We start from the raw sequence: 16,157 nt of genomic DNA on the forward strand, positions 1-16,157 counted from the left end.
AATTTCACTTCACTTCACTGTAAGTATTTTTACCAAATAGTTTATCACGACATAAAATTACCTCTGGTGCTGGCTAATCCTAGTGGAAACACTGTGAATATGCACTTAGCCAAGTCTCAGGCAGTAAAAGTGCAGTTGTGCCACAGGGGTGGTGCATTCCCCATTACACCAGAGCAGGAGCAGCAAACACCCAGGTGTAAACACCTCTATGGGATTGCGTTTTTATGTCAACAGATTCAGCTCACTTGAAGTTTCACCTGCTGCCTAAAGAAATGTGACAATGAGTACAGTTTTGCATTTCTTTTTGTCACATGGCTGGACCATCCCTGTTTGAGCTGGAGCTCCAGCTGCCTCTGAAGGGTGTGAGGCAATTCCTCTCATGAGGGAATTCAGGACCTTTCTTCCGAACACAGGCTTCCTTCACACGTCATGCCACTGCGGTACCTTCCATCAGCAAACAGGAGGTTCCTACTTGGCCTTTAAAAACTTTCCAAGAATTATGGGTCAGATTCCTGGAAAAGGTATTGCTTTAGCCTGCACTAGATCTGGAAAAAAACAAGAAAAAAAATTTTAAAACCCCAAAACAAAACCAAAACCAAAGCAGTTGGTTTTCCCAGACTGCAAGACTCCAGCTGTATCACGATGGCTTTCAGGCTTTCTGGTGCCTGATACCTCATGGCCTTTGGCAGATCTTCCTTCTGATCTAGGAAGCTGCCTTCTGCCTAACTTGCTGATTTGTGAGAGGACAAAATGTCCATGTGGCGTGGGGTGACCTTGGCCACCTGCCGGACACCCACCCAGCTGCTCTCTCCCCCTTCTCAACAGGATTGGGGGTGGAAATAAGATGAAAAGATTGAGATTTGAGATAAAGACAGGAAGGTGACTCAGCAATAATTGTTATGGTCCAAATGGATCCTGAGGAAAACAACTAAATTTATTTCCAATTAAAATAGAGCTAAATGGTGAGACACAAAGACAAAACCTAAAACACCTACTCCTTATCCCCTTCTTCCAAAGCTGTTTCACTCCTTCATTCCCCTCCTCTACCTCCTCGATGCTCCAAGTAGCGTGGAGGTAGTTGTGGTCAGTTCATAGCAGCTCCTCCCTCCTCCTTCCTATTAATTTTCCAGTGTGGGCCTTTCCCATGTGCTGAAGTCCTTCAGGAAAAACTTGCCAGCATGGGCTCTGCAGGCTGTAGTTCCTTCACGGCACATCCCCCTGCTCCACCACATGGTCTCCTATGGGCTGCCGTGCAGATATCTGCAGGAGAATCTGCTCCAGCATCGCCTCTTCCTCCTCCTTCCTCTCTCACCTTGGTGTCTGCAGGGCTGTTTCTCACACTTTTCTCTTACTCCTCTCTCTGTTTTGCCCTCTCTTAGATACACTTTTACAGAGGCACCACAGCTGCTTTTTGCCAGAATGCAGAGCAGCACACCAGGGGGTCCCATCCCTGCTCTTACCAGCTTTTTAAGTGGTCAGTGACTCATCTTCAAGCAATGCCCCGGACTTTCACACTACTCTTATGGGAAAAATGCTCCAGAGCCATATTCCACTAAAAAAAGGCACTCTCCCTATTTCTAGGCTAAGAAGACTCTTAGGTAGCTTATATCCATTTGATTTGTGTCATACACTTAAAATAGCCCATTTTCCTTCATGAAAATTTGAATCTACTGATGTGCTGTCTCTGTTGGCTGAGGTTACATTCCTCCTGAACAATGTTAACATCTGTTTTGCAGAACTTCTCCATTTCTCTGACCATCCCAGTAACTGTTCTGTACAGCAGATCTTTTAAAATCAGTTTTCTTGAGAGCTGATGTATTCATCAAAAGAAGTCCTGCCAGAGCTTTATCCTCCCTCTCACACTAGCACATTCCTCCTACTAAAAATGGATCAATTAGCAAATAAGAGATTTTTTCCCTTTTTTTCCCACAGTAGCAGCTCTAAGTTGTTGAAGACATGATTCGCAATATATCTTCCTTCTCTCCTCTTCAGTCATGTCCAACTACAAATGGAAACAGCTGAAATTCTGTTACTGGTGCCTAAGGGGGATTTACAGTAATCCCATTTTTACTCCAGCCATCAGGTAGTTGCTGTAGATGTAATATTTCCTGGCACTGACAGTACTTTCTGATGTTGTCCTCTCCAAATATTGTTGCAAATAATCCTGGTTTATACAGCAGGGTTTCTCCTAAAACATTATTAATGGACTCTGTTCTGGCTGAAAGCATTGAGACAAACCATGTGCTCATAGTTTGACCTTGCTTATCCATGGATCCCGTTGCTGGTCACCACACCCGCTAGTTCACATAATAATTTCCAAGGATTAAAAAAAAATACCTATTCCAGAGGGATGGAAGATGTATTTCCTTTGTCTACACAGTATTTTTTTTATTAAAAACCAATATGGGTCAATCAGATGTGATTACTTCTAGAAAAGCACTGTTACATTTTCTTTTTACTTCCTTGTACACATTCTTCCCATTTATTCTGAAACCTGTCATCATACTGAAATCAGACTATCAAGTCTACCATCTACTAAACTTTTTACATTCCTCCTATAGAAAATATAGTATTTACGTTATATATCATTGAAACACAAGACGTGTAACTCTCTTTCTCTTCTCCACATCCCAGTTTGACTGATTTAAATATAATACACTTCCTTTTTTTTTTTTTTTACAGGACATTTGTTGCTCTTTTCTGTTGGAGACTATTTTAATACCTTTGACTTAAAACTAATGCTTCTGCTACCATCATGTCATGGGAGGCCCTGGGGACTGCAGCTTCCCTGCTCATACAAATGTGTTCTACTGAAATTGACAAACACATGGACCTTGTTTTGTATATCCATCTATTTAAAGTTAATGAATTAAAAATCGAAAATGGAATCAAAGTTTGCTTTATAAATCAGTTGTGAAACATCCTGATGATCACAACTAATCACTTTTGTTGGTGCAGTAATTCTTGGCAAGAGGATGACAGTGACAATAGAAGTTAATCCTCTGTACCAATACAACCTGGAGCAGGCATTTCTCTATCAGATCTCTATCTGTATTTCATCATTCCCTGCATTACCTCAAAGGGATTCCCTGCAGAATGCACACAGTTCAAGTAATTTGGCCCCCGATTTGATTATACTACTCTTTAGCACCCATCTTACTTTTACATCTCTTTTTTGAATAATGCATACATTTTAACAACATAGAGTCTTATACAAGAAACACACACCTTTTATCAACTTAAGACAGCTACTGATTATCAAAGGCAGAAGCAACCCCCAGAACAGCTCTCAACAGGTTAGGGGCCTTTGGTTACCCAGTTTTGGGATCTAAGTGCTATCATAAGCTTCAACACGTATTTAGTATCTCTCCTGCATAAAGTAAAGTACACAATCAATCACAAAGATTTCCAGAATTGTTCTCTGCTTTTCCTCTCCCTGCCAACTCAAGAATCCCAGTTCCTGAGTGATCCCAGTCGCACAGATGATGGGCTGCACATCATGACACAGCACTCAATGTCTTTGCAGCAGGATCACCCTAAAAAAAGCTGCTTTCTGGTATTTGAGATTACCTATCCCGTTCACAGCTGACAAAAACTTAACATGTCTTTTTATCACTGAAGCTGTAGAACTTGAGTGAAGAGAGGGATTTGGTCAGCTCATGAACTGCACAAGATCTTAACTTAATGGTTTGTAGCTTGGTCATTCTGCAAATAACTGAACTGTCTCATTCTCCTCAGCCAGCTTTACATGGAACCTCTCCATCCTGTTGGCAGCAGTTCATCTTTTTTCAACTCTCCTGCTTTAAAATGCAAAAAGTCCTTTCTGAGGACTCTCTCATAGTCCCAGGCACCAATCCCAGCCATTAGGAAAACTACATGTGACCAGGGAATTGAGGCAACGCAAATATGGGGCTGTTACTTGCCCCAGGTCAGGTGATGCAGTTGAAGCTGAGTCAGGTGGGCAGACCCAAGGCTCATGTCTTGGTCCATCAATTACGGCAAGATGATGTCTGATCTAACCCATCCAGACAACTTTCAGGCTGCTGCTGAGACTGTAGAAGAGTATCCAGGAGCCAGTTTTTGCCACACAGGGTGTAGACACTGCTGATCTTCCCAAGGTCACGTCTCCTGCCAGCTTTGGACAAAGTCCCTCAGTTTTGTCCCCATGTGCCATTAACCTTGAAGGCGAGATTTGAAGTGCAGCAGCCCCATCTCTGCTGGCTCACACTGGGAGGCCAGGTTGGTGCTGTTGCTTCTGCCTTCTAGGTACTTCCTGGAGATTTGCCTTAACATCCGAAGAACTGCATCTTACTGAGCCTTGCTTAGAAACACACACAATTTCATAGCTGAACTGGCATGTAAAGGAGAGGAAACTGTCTTCAGAACCACCTCAGGCATTCAGAGCATCCCTCGCCAGAGAAGACCAACACAGGCATAAACCTTTGAGCCTTTCACATGAAGTATAAACCCATTTCCCTGGCTATGTGTTTTTGTGTTAAGAGCCTGCAAGGGGAAAAGACAGACAGCTACATAAGTCCATCACCAGCCTATCTGGGTTGTTGCAAAGTACTGATTAAACACTCCAATCAGAGAGGGTTCCAAAACATCGCCAAGGGCAGGAGAGCTATAGGGAAATTGCAGAAATGCTCCCATTCTGAAGAGGAGGTAATTATCCCCATTTTATAGACAGGATAGCTGAAGCAGGAAGTCCCCCTCTCAGTCATGTTAGGCTTTGCTCCTGGCACTCATCATCTCGGCTATGGAGCTGCTCTGCATTCAGTAAGTCAGTAATCCCAGCGGGAGTTAAATCCATCACACGGACCACTATTTCTACAGCCGGCAAGGGAACAGTGTTTAGTAACTGCCAAAGATTTCGGTAAGAAAACTGTTGCCAAGTCACTGGTACACTAAATGTCCCGGAATATCTGCAGCTGTTCTGCCATCATGGTGGCTCCTCCTTGCCTGACACAGGATGGGGCAATACATTAAATCTGTACAAACCCACAGAATTCAGGCAGAGATCATCAAAAGTGTTTTAATGATTAAACCATGTCAAACATTAACAATGAAGTATATTCAGATGAGCCAAGAGTTTATTTCTAGCACATTTAGACAGCCTATTTTGAACATTATAGCTGCTGTACTGAGCTATGTAAGACTCTGCAAACCAGTACCTAGAAATGAAGACACACGCACAAGCTTTGATAATGTAAACATAACAGACACTGTCTCCTTCAACCAAGGAATGAAAACCCACAAGGCTAGTAAGAGAACTCATTAATTCCTTAAGATATGTGCAAAAAATTTAAAAAAGATTTAAAAACAATTAAATGTGTTAAAACTGGCATTTATATAAATATCAAAAAAACAAAATAGTTAAACTTGAGCAATGACCAGCAGAATGTCTCGCACATTCAGTTTTTCAGAGCTTAATGGACTCCACCATGGCAGATGCCAGAATACCAGCAACAGACACTGCTTTGCAACTGACTCCTCGTATGTGCAAGACGCATTTTACAAGAAGGAGTAACTTCTTAACCAACATCAAACCAAATCCTTAGATAACAAGCCAAAACATTACCAGTGATATACACAACTCACATTAACAGAAACAGACATTTCCAGCACATTCAGTAACAGTTAAAAAACATTAGCTATGACTTAAACAGTTTAAACTTGCTTGTTTGGGAAAAAAAAACCATCTTTGTGTTAGGCACATTTTCAAAGTGAATGTATGCTACATGAAGAACAATTCAGATACCAACTTAAATACAGACAATTCCATCAGAAAACCATCTTTCTGCTCCACTTTTAAATACAACTTCGGATATGTCCCAGACTTAAACAGCAGCTCCTAAAATATGGATATGGCTATGGTAATACACTTGAAACTGCCAGTTTCATATTAAAAACCACTCATCATTTAGCATTTAAAATTCTCAGAAATAAGAAAGAAAACAAAAACAAGAAAAAAAAAGTAAAAAGAATAGATGGGTCCACCCTGTATATGCTCTAAACTTTAGAGACAATATTTAAATCTTACTCGACTGTGTAAGCGCCAATTACTTTTACGTTAGTGACGCACTTCAAATAAAAAAATAAGATCTATTAAAAAGGTAAAATAACTTTTCCATCTGTTTTGTGACTGTTGAGTCAGTTAAAGCCAAATATACAAAACTAACGGCGCCATTTCAAATTTCACTGTATCGAGTAAGAGATACGTAGCATCGTGTATCACATACAGAACAGTAAAATGATCAATGGATTCTTCTAAATGACTTTTAATAAAAAGTCAATCAACTGAAAAGTTGAAACATACCCTAATTTTTAAACCAGTTATAAGCTTTGGGCCCTGCTTTTTAATTTAAGGCATGTGTGTTTATCTACTGAAACCAGCATCATACAAATTACCTCTACAATCACATGCATGATCTATAGTTAAAAAAATGGAGGTTTAAATTACAGTGTTTTCAAATTGTGAATCATAATTCAGCACCTATCATATTGACTAGTAAGGCAACAGCAGTGTTGGATAATATGATAATACTCCCTTCCATAGTCTATAGCAGGGTCAGTGACAGCCCAGAATTATTTTTAAACTTTAACCTACTTTTATGTTCTGTATACGGTTTCTAGGGTGTTTGCACTGGTTAAGTCCTACATAAATCACACTATTCTAGGCAGGAATAGTTACAGTAGCCATTAGAGTATTAGTGCACAACTCTCATTGTGCTTACAATCAGATGATTTTGTTGTTGGGGTTATCAAAATGGTTTTTCAGTTTGGTCTTCAATCCTTCCTTTGTTTCCTTTGTTTCACATTGTTCTCAAGGGAAGAAAAGCTGTTTGTGTACCCGTTCGCAATAGCCGTGGAGCCGTTCTGATACTCTTTCCTCCTCGAGGATGCCTTCTTGTTGTAAGTCTAAAATACATGGAAAGACACATGGTTTTGCTTAATTAGCTATAAATAACCACTTCCTCACAGTAACTCTAGAAACACAAAAGTAAACTTGCATTCATCATTTTTAAAAACCTTGTGCCGCTGGTAGGAGTCTGACAAGCCCTACCACTTTTTGTGTATGAGACTATACTATGCCTTTCATTCATCACAGTGAGAGAAGTAGTTCACTTGAAAAGAAAAAGGCCTCACAGTATGATGGTAGTGTTATACTAATTGTAAATTAAAAACAAAGGAAGCAATTTTATGAGCAGACGGTGGGATAAGAATATACTCAAAATGACATGTGAGGAAAGAGGTTGGAGGCACTGCAGGTGACAGTACCTTGAACAAAGCCAGAACAAGAGGTAGGTAAACAGTAAAAGTGAGGGAAGTTCAGAGATAGAAATGTGATGCAAATTTCCACTAGCTAACACATGAATCAAAAACTAACAGGACTGGGGAGATTGTCTAAAAAAATTTCTGACAGTAAAATGTACATCAATTTTTTTCAAAGGGGCTCAGCTGCCTGACAAAAGCACGTTTCCCTAGATTTCTGTGTGAAAAGAATTTAAACAATTAAAAGTTAAAATATGACCAAAATTGACAAAGAAAATCAAGTAATATCTGGAATTTACTATAATTTTTAATTGGCATGATCATATATAGGAAGTGATAGAAATCATGAGACTGATTTTACGAAGTACAATAACAGATAGGGAAGCCTGCTGTGTTTCCCCCCATGGAATAATTCTCACCAGAATAAAAATGCCCAAATCTCTTAAATGACATTTGAAACTGAGAGTTTGCTTGTTTGGGGGCAGCAGGCTCTTGGTTTGATTTTCTGCAGACAGTAGTACATGATTTTCTGTAGACAGTAATTGCACATCTTTGTACAGAGCCCAGTTCTCAACTGCTCAGAATAACACATACCAAATCTGGATCTGTTCAAATATTAAATCAGATTTGTAGAAACACAACTAAACCCACTAATTTTCCATATAAAAATACAAACAAATGCCTGTAGAAATAAACAAAATCCAAATTTCTGCATGTTCTGAGTTCAGGAAGCTTCCCTGGACAAAAAATAAGCATTTCCCCTTGTAAAAGCAGAAATGAACAATTCCTTTGGGTGCTTCACAGATTCACATGCTGCTAGTTTATTTCAGACTGGAAAACTTTGTTTTACATGAAGCTCTTCCTTTCTCTTACCTGCAGTTAAAATTGCAGTAAGGCATTTTTTTGTATCACTCTAGCTTACTGAAATTAATAAGGATTCTAAATTATGGATACAGAGCATCAGAAGATTTGAAAGTAGAGGGTAGATCAACAAGTGTAGTATTTCAAGAACATATGCATGTTAGTGAAGGATAGCAAAAGGTCATTTCAAACATATCTTTCTGTAATAGCTTTCCAGTGAGATACAGACAGCAGAATTCTAGAAAGAGTTGGTGAATGCTACTTTTACCTGAATATAGAAATTTGTGAAGAGGATAATCAAAGAAATCATGTAAGAAATCTGAAAATACAGCCATCCCTGAGGAAATGCACATGGCCAAACAACACCACAGCTGGTCTGGAAGATTGTCAAGACAAACTGAATCTGGGAGAGAAAACAAAATAAGAGAAATAAAATGCATTAATGGAAGGAGGAAAAAGCCATGAGTGACCAAAATCTCAACAGTTATTTCCAAAACAAGTAAAGTATGTAATATTGTGTGTTTGGCAAGTGTTTTTCTGTAAACCTAAGTTAGCAGACATTCAGACTGTGTTATCCTGTTAAGCATGTTTATTGGTATTTTTCCACTTCAGAACATTAGAGTAACTTATGTAGAATGGATACATAAAGGTCCCAAGGAAGAAAGATCACCTTCTTCCTAGTCAGAGTTCAATGGAATTTGACTTCACCATCCTAGTGGAGTAGATCTACATCTCACTGCTTCAGCTGCAAAAGACCTTGGTCACTTGGTCTACACAGAGACCCCTGAAATCCCTTCCCACAGACAGGAACTGTCTGATATATGGTCCCAGTGGAAGAATTTTTGGGGTAAAGGCTGCAGGGAAGCTGGGGAGCCAGAGAGGAGGATAAGTGTCCAATTATCTTTAATTATCTCTTTTGGAAAAACAGAGTGTGGGCTTATGTGATGCAGAGGGCCTTAGGCAAAATTCATCCTCACATAAAGGCTACCAGATTAGGGAATGTTTATTTAAAAAGGGAAAGACTGTTTGTTCTGCTCTGCTATTTTGCTGCCCTAACAGCTATGCATGCAGGGCAGGCAAGGAAGTGAAAGCAGCTATGACAATAGCCAGGGGAGCAACTCAAGCACCGAGACACTGCACTCTGTAGCACTTGAACAACCAGGATGAAGAATAAAGCCTAAATCTGGAAAGAAAAACAGAAACAAACCTCAAACCAAAGCAACCCCCCATGCCTCCCATGAAAATAATGAGCCCTCAGCTACAATACTTAGCCATCCTTCAGGAAGAACAGTGCTAAAAAAAACATGTTGAGAATCAACACTGTGAATTGCTGGCAGTAAATGTTATTAATCATCACCAGCAAATGTTATTAAAACTATTCACAGCTCTGAGAAGGGGGGGGGCGGGGGAGGGAAGAATATAACAAAATAATTTATCTCTAGGTTTCAGTTCCCTCCCCCCCCCCCCCCACAAAATGGGGAAAAGAGAACACTCATGCACATTGTGGTGTTCTGACATGTTGTACACATTGAAACCTGTTTCTTGTGCAGTAATCACTATAGCAGTTGCTATATTACTTAATTTCATGCTCTTATCACCTCTAGCACACAGTGGTCAGGTTTCATCCCCATACATACTAGAAACAGTGCAAATGGATACAAGGAGTCCGACAGATACAAGAGAAAGTCTGCCCATTTTAAGTTCAGAAAGAGAGCAGAAATATTGAATAGTTTTTAATAAACCATTTGCAACTGCATGCAAAAGTAGAACAGAAAAGGCACTGTCCCAAAGGACTAGAATGGCCCTAGTTAGCTGCGGACAGCATTGCACTTGGTTTCTGGTCTGTCCCAGCCTGACCAACCAAGCACAGGGAAGAGCAGGCTGGCTCAAAAGTGCTTGGAAGAAAAGCCTCCTCCCTGGCTACTGAGTCCTAGAAATCCCAGCACTACAACTCCCAATGTATCTAGCCACACAACATGGTGAGGGAGGGAAAGATCCCACAGACCTCAGCACTGATTCATGTACACCCCCAGTCCCCAGTCCCCCATTGTCCTGAATACAGAGCAAACAGACATGCAGAAGCTGGATTTCCAAGGTGATGTAGGCACTACAAGATGTAGAAAGTACTAGCTCTCATTCTCTCTTCTTCTACCCTCTTCCAAAATTCCTGACTCAGTAAAGACAAGAGGACCTCATCCTGAATCCAAGAGCCTGCTGAAGCACTGAAGAGCAAATCACTCACCAGCTGCCCCTGAGTGATGTACTTCTTCCACCCACAGATAAGGACGCATTGCTGGAACAGCAGACAGTCCGTAGTAGGAGTACATGAGGACATGGATAAAGCTGTTCAGTGTGGCACCAAAGTAAGCTAAAAAAAGGCAAGGAAAAAATAAGTACACTGCATTACCAAGAAGGAACATGCTGTTTCATGGAACCTACAAAAAGAACAAGTTCAAAATGTTACCATTTAAATATGATTTCTCCTAGAAGAAAAGCAAGAGGTTCTTTTTTTACCCTGTTTTTTACTCTGCCTACCCAGTGGAGTAGCTGAGCTGCTTAGGAGCTTTGTGCTTTACTCCACCCTTCTGGTTCTGTTTCCTCAAGTTACTCTTTTTCACATCTACATTATGGTTTCTCAAGGGAACTGAGGAAACTGATAAAAAGGAGGAATGCTCACATACCAAAAAATTAGTAGCTTCACCCATCTACTTTTAGGTTGATTTCACTTCCTTCCAGGCAGGAGCCAATTTTGTCATTTATAACCAAAAGCTTCAGATACCTCCAGGAACTGCAAGTTAGCTATTTTATTTGTCCTTGTTTACAGTACCTTTAGTCATTAAAGAAACTTCTAGCTTAACACTGAACTGCACAGAACTGTGATGACACAACAGAACATAAAGCTTGGAAGAAGAAAAATACATGACCAGGAATAGCACAAAAGGTTTTCAAAACCACATGAGCACGAGATAGATTCTAAGTATATGCAGTTTTGACTGCTGTACGAACAAGAATTGACTTCCTTGGAGGAGAATGTGTTCCAGATGCAGACTTTTTCTAAGTTCAGTATTACTCACTGTTGTGCTGACAACACAAAACAAATACGAGTTTCTATGCTCAGAGAGCAGACTCCTGAGGAATGCAGCCTCTTGGTCTGCACTGCCAGTAGCTCACATCCATTTGGTTTGAAAAGGTTTTTTCTTGAATGGAGTGTTCAACAAAGCCAGTATATAAGCTGCACATCCTAACCACAGCTAAGCTAGACTAATGCAGTTAGGAAACCAGATGCCAGCTAAGCACATTGGAAATAAAGAATTAAAGCCAGATTGCCAAAGGTTAGCAGGATTTAGACAAGAGAGACATGGAAATCTTCCACTTAAAATTCATTTGCTCATGTTCATTAGTGCTCAGGGCACAAGATTTTAATTTAAACCATTTGTTAAGGCCAGTGGTATAACGAGATTAAATTAAGAGTCATATCTCAACTGAACTTTACAGATACAAGGACAAGGATATTTTAGCTGTTTTACAGCTGAAACAGCTTCTGGCTTGACTTGGAAAAGAGTATTGTTTTGTCAGAAGGTCTGTACAGCAAAAAATAGAGAGCAAGGTTGATGGGTATCTGACCTTGGCTAATGCACCTGAAATGTCACACTGCCACACAAACTCTTCGAACTACATAGACATTCCTTTCCTAGAGGCTGTGCTGGCAGCTTAACTCCTGCAACCACCTACAACAGTTGCAATTCACAAAGCAGCTTAATATATACAGAACAAATCCTGCAGCTGAAGGTACCAGAGATGTCTGGTTCAATCAAAAGACCACTAAAACAAAGCCCCTGTTGCAAATGTTCCCCCACCATAACCCAGTACTTACAGTGACCACAAGGCACCCAGTTCATAACAAACCACCAGATGTTCAGCATTGTTGCATGGTGGTAGACATGCAGAACAGTGATCTGATGATTGTTTTTTCCTCAAAATGAAAAAGAAGGTGTCCATGAACTCAATGAGTTTGGAGAAATAGTACCACCAGAGGACACGTATGATCTGGAAAGGAGGACACAAGTTTTAGAAGCACTGCACATTGTGGGGGCTTTCAACTCTTACGTTATCTAAGTAATTAAAATCCAGATTCTGTCCTGCACTACTCGGATTGAAGACACTGCTAGGATCTTCTGTAATACTTCTGCCTTAAGTTTCTCCATAAGAGATCGAGGTACAAATCTACAGCCATAGCTGAAAACAGGATGACAAAGACTGCTTCATGAAGCTACTGCTGTGCACCTGGATTGTCCTGGGAGAAATAAGAAAACACTCAACTACAGCTGGTGCTGCAGTGCTCTCTGTAAAGGAGAGGTCAGAAGTGTGACTAGAAGAAATCATCACCACATCTCAGAAAGAGAAGGGTAGTCTCAACACAGAGTGGTTGGATACAGTCTGAAGTCCAGGTCCTCATTTTTTGATCTAGGGACACTTGAAAATTTGCACATAATTACTTACAAAAATACCAGCTATAAATGTATCATAGATTAACTATTATGTCTGACAGTGCATTGTCCATTGTACTGCAAAAGGCAGAAAGAAGCTTTTAGTTTAAGCAAAATGTGCATAATCAATACTGTTCTGCTCTCCACTTACACTCAAGTGAACAATTTGAAACATTACCAGCTCTAAGTCTCGATTACTGTACCTTCATATCAGCTTCCCCTCCACTGTGTGTATCCTGACAGAAGAAATTGTATCCTCCTTCCCATACTCCTGTCACCAGCTGAGCAAATAAAAAAACAGGAAGTGTTATTTGGCGAGAAGGCTGAGCTCCATGGCACTTGCAAATCTCCACAGTGGCTCTGCCCAGACATCTGGTGTCAAGAGAATCCTGGGCACCTGAGGGTGGCATTGAAATCAAGCTCCAAGCAGTGATTGAATCATAATGAAGGGTAAATTAAACTCTCCCAATTGGGGTATAGCAGAATAAAAATAGGAGGTAACATTTTATCCCCACTTATCCCACACAGTGTGAGCATCTTCAGAGTCATATTCCAACAGATTCTCAAGAAATCTTCTTTGCTGATGATCTCATTGTTGGAGAAAGTAAATAACCAAAGTTCAGTAAAGACATTTTTCTCCTGATTTCTTCTGGAAAGTTACATATTTAAGAAATTTTTTACTCAAGAGATGTGACTACAATATTTTCAACCACGTGACAGAGCATATTTTCTGCTTTGCTTTCCTTAACAGCTAACAACAGATGCTTCACTGCATTGCCATTCTTCAAGATCTTTTAAGCAATTCATCATCCCAAGCACATAACTCCTTCCCAATAAAGTGACTTCCTCTGCAGGATATGCCACTGCCTGCCTGAATTCCTGGCGTAACAAGTAACACCTCAAACATAACAGAATCACTATTAAGAGTAATGACCACCTATTAGTCATGACAGATGACAGGGTGTGTCGTCCACTGTGGAGGGGCTGTCTCAAATCTCTAGAGAAACAAAATCCACACTGGATGTTCTCGCCCTTTCACAGATGGGTAAGAGGTGGTAGGATGGTTGAGGGTAGAATGGGAGGAGGGAGCATGTGCAAGGACATGAACAAGATCCCCTTTAATATCTCAACAGAAGGGATCATTGGACATTGTTTATAAAGATGTCCTTCCTCTTGTGAATAGCATGAGGAGAGGAGTAACTTTAGGCAACTCCCAAGTGAAAAAAAAATTGTTAGGTATCTCAAAAGACATCTGAAAGGCAAAAAAAAAAAGTTGTATGTTTTTGGCCTTATCTATCTGCAGAATAAAAAATAGCTTTGCAAAACCACAGTAGAAACTCCTTGTACTAAAAGTGATTTTAAAAGATCACTTGATTAATGGACTACAATAACTGGTATGGCTAAATGCTGCTCAGAACTGTGAACAGGAAACTAATTTTAAAAGGTTCAATAAAGACTATCACTTAAATGATCTACCTTTCCCCAATGTTATTTCTTTCATGCATCATTTTCCCCCTAAATTAGCTTTTAAAATACTCAGTCAGCCTAGGTCATTATTTTTGACCTTCTGAGATAGAATTATTGCTGCAATTTAGGGGAAAAAAGGTACATGTAGTAATATACAGACCTGGAGGTATCTCATGTATTAGAGATAAATCAATAGCACCCTGCCACAGCAAGGGTAGGGCAGCCGTGCACATCAGCAGCACCCAGGCATTTCCCTACCCAAGCAACAAAGGGAAGGCAGCCATGGAAGGACACCTCTCCTGGCTGCAGAGGACACCAGTTTAGAAGTGGTACCTTGCCAAAGGACTGTCTGTGCCCCAGAGCAAGCTTTGCACCAAGCCACTTTGAGGCTACTGAGAGAAAGACTGAGTGGCCTTGCAAGGGCCACACGAGAAGACCACATCGTGCTGTGATCATGGTAAGAGCTTACTGATGTTTTCATACAGTTCTCATAGTTGAAGGAAGTGTCAGGAATAGAAGGAAAAACGTTGTTTGTATTGTAATTAATCCAAACAACGTCCATCATTAATGCTGCACTCCATAAACTTCTTCCCAGTAAAGGCTGGCATAGTGAATCCAGACAGTTTTTCCTGCAAGCGGTCCATGTTCACCACCTAAAGCGTAAAGCAACCCAAGGTGTCTCCATGGATCCCACCTTTCTAAAGGACAATCGCATCAGTGTGGCTATGAGCAATGGCTTCAGCTCAACCTGAGTACTCCCTTGCTTACAAAAGATTATGTTTTTGTACTAGGAATTGTAATACTCTTACAGCCACAAATGACATAAGCAAAGCAACATTTGTAGGAAATGTCAGCATCTTTTATCATATAAATAGCCAGTGTAGTTACAAAAATAATTTCATTCCCTTCCTTTCCAGAAGGAATTAATTGGTAAAAGCCCCTACAGCTGCCCACAAACTTTACTCAGTGCAACATACAGCATGTAAATATCTTCTTCCACATTAGCCAGCTGCTCCTTTGTCTGGCACCACTATTTCTTGCACCCACAATGCTTTCAGCACGTGTTGGAAGGCTTCAGAAAACAAAACCAAAAGATCACTTTGAAACATGACCACAAATGGCTCCATTATGCACGAGTACAGCCCCAGGGAGCTGCTTCCCTGCTGCCACAAAAGCAGTAAAGAGGGGTCAGAAATTTCCAGCAGTGCATTTAAGTTCTTGCTCACACTTGTTGTGGTCTGCGCCCTGGATGGGCAGCATTTCCAAGATCTCTTTACACCATTGGATGTGTACAGTAGGTCTGTGTACAGTTGGTCTACGAACAGTTTTCCCAGAAACAGAGTGGTGGCTTCTCTTGTCAACAGAGCCTTGAGACAACCTCTCCTTCCTTGCCCACTGTCTCCAGAAGTCCTTCATCTTCAGGCTGGCAGGAGTCCAGCCTGCTGCTGAACAACCACAGGCAAATCTTCTCTCCAGAAATTTACATGTCCAGAAAAGGGCATTATAACCATTTGCACTTGAGCAAACCACTTCATGTGGTTGAAACAGCACAAAAAGACAGTTCCTTCATAAGCCAATTAAAATGATACTCAAACTCAATGTTAAGTCCCTCAGCTCAGGGGAAAAACCTGCAGCTCAAGGTAGTATTTGTGCTGAAACAGCTCACACTTTCTTCCCCTGCAATGAAGTTTTCTCTTTTCCTATCGCTTTCATTTTGCAATTCTGTTGCTGATTTTTTAAAATGCTGCAGCACGTGCTTTTTTATCAACTCCGCTACCAAATAGGCCAGGACACTAACACTAGCTTGACTGGGTGGAGGAGAGGTGTTACTGGGGAGGATTTTGTTTTTTCTCACGATAAAACTGAAGTCTGAGACTCACTGAGAGGGGCAGATAAGGGACCTAGCACTGCATCACGCTGTCAAGGCGTGATGGGCTTACAAGGTTCAAACCAGACCTAGATTAGAATGAAGAGAAACAGAAGTTCACATCTGATAAAAGCAAGCAAATGCCTGCACAGACATGAACTTTATCTTTACAGAATGCAGTCACCCCGGGCAGAGATACG

The 16,157-nt window shown here is 40.7% G+C and overlaps 1 protein-coding gene across 1 annotated transcript in view; it reads right to left on the reverse strand.

The window, feature by feature from the left end:
* Positions 1-5,021: 5,021 nt before the first annotated feature.
* ELOVL5 (ELOVL fatty acid elongase 5) overlaps positions 5,022-16,157 on the reverse strand; it is a 39,952-nt gene continuing 28,816 nt past the window's right edge. Inside the window, 7 exon segments of the mRNA XM_066314953.1 lie at positions 5,022-6,921; positions 8,405-8,539; positions 10,379-10,408; positions 10,410-10,504; positions 12,011-12,107; positions 12,109-12,183; positions 12,827-12,904. Of these exon segments, the coding sequence (XP_066171050.1) occupies positions 6,790-6,921; positions 8,405-8,539; positions 10,379-10,408; positions 10,410-10,504; positions 12,011-12,107; positions 12,109-12,183; positions 12,827-12,904 (642 nt within the window). The 3' untranslated portion in view covers positions 5,022-6,789.

Source organism: Sylvia atricapilla, chromosome 3, assembly GCF_009819655.1.
Source record: "Sylvia atricapilla isolate bSylAtr1 chromosome 3, bSylAtr1.pri, whole genome shotgun sequence".
NCBI lineage: Eukaryota > Metazoa > Chordata > Aves > Passeriformes > Sylviidae > Sylvia > Sylvia atricapilla.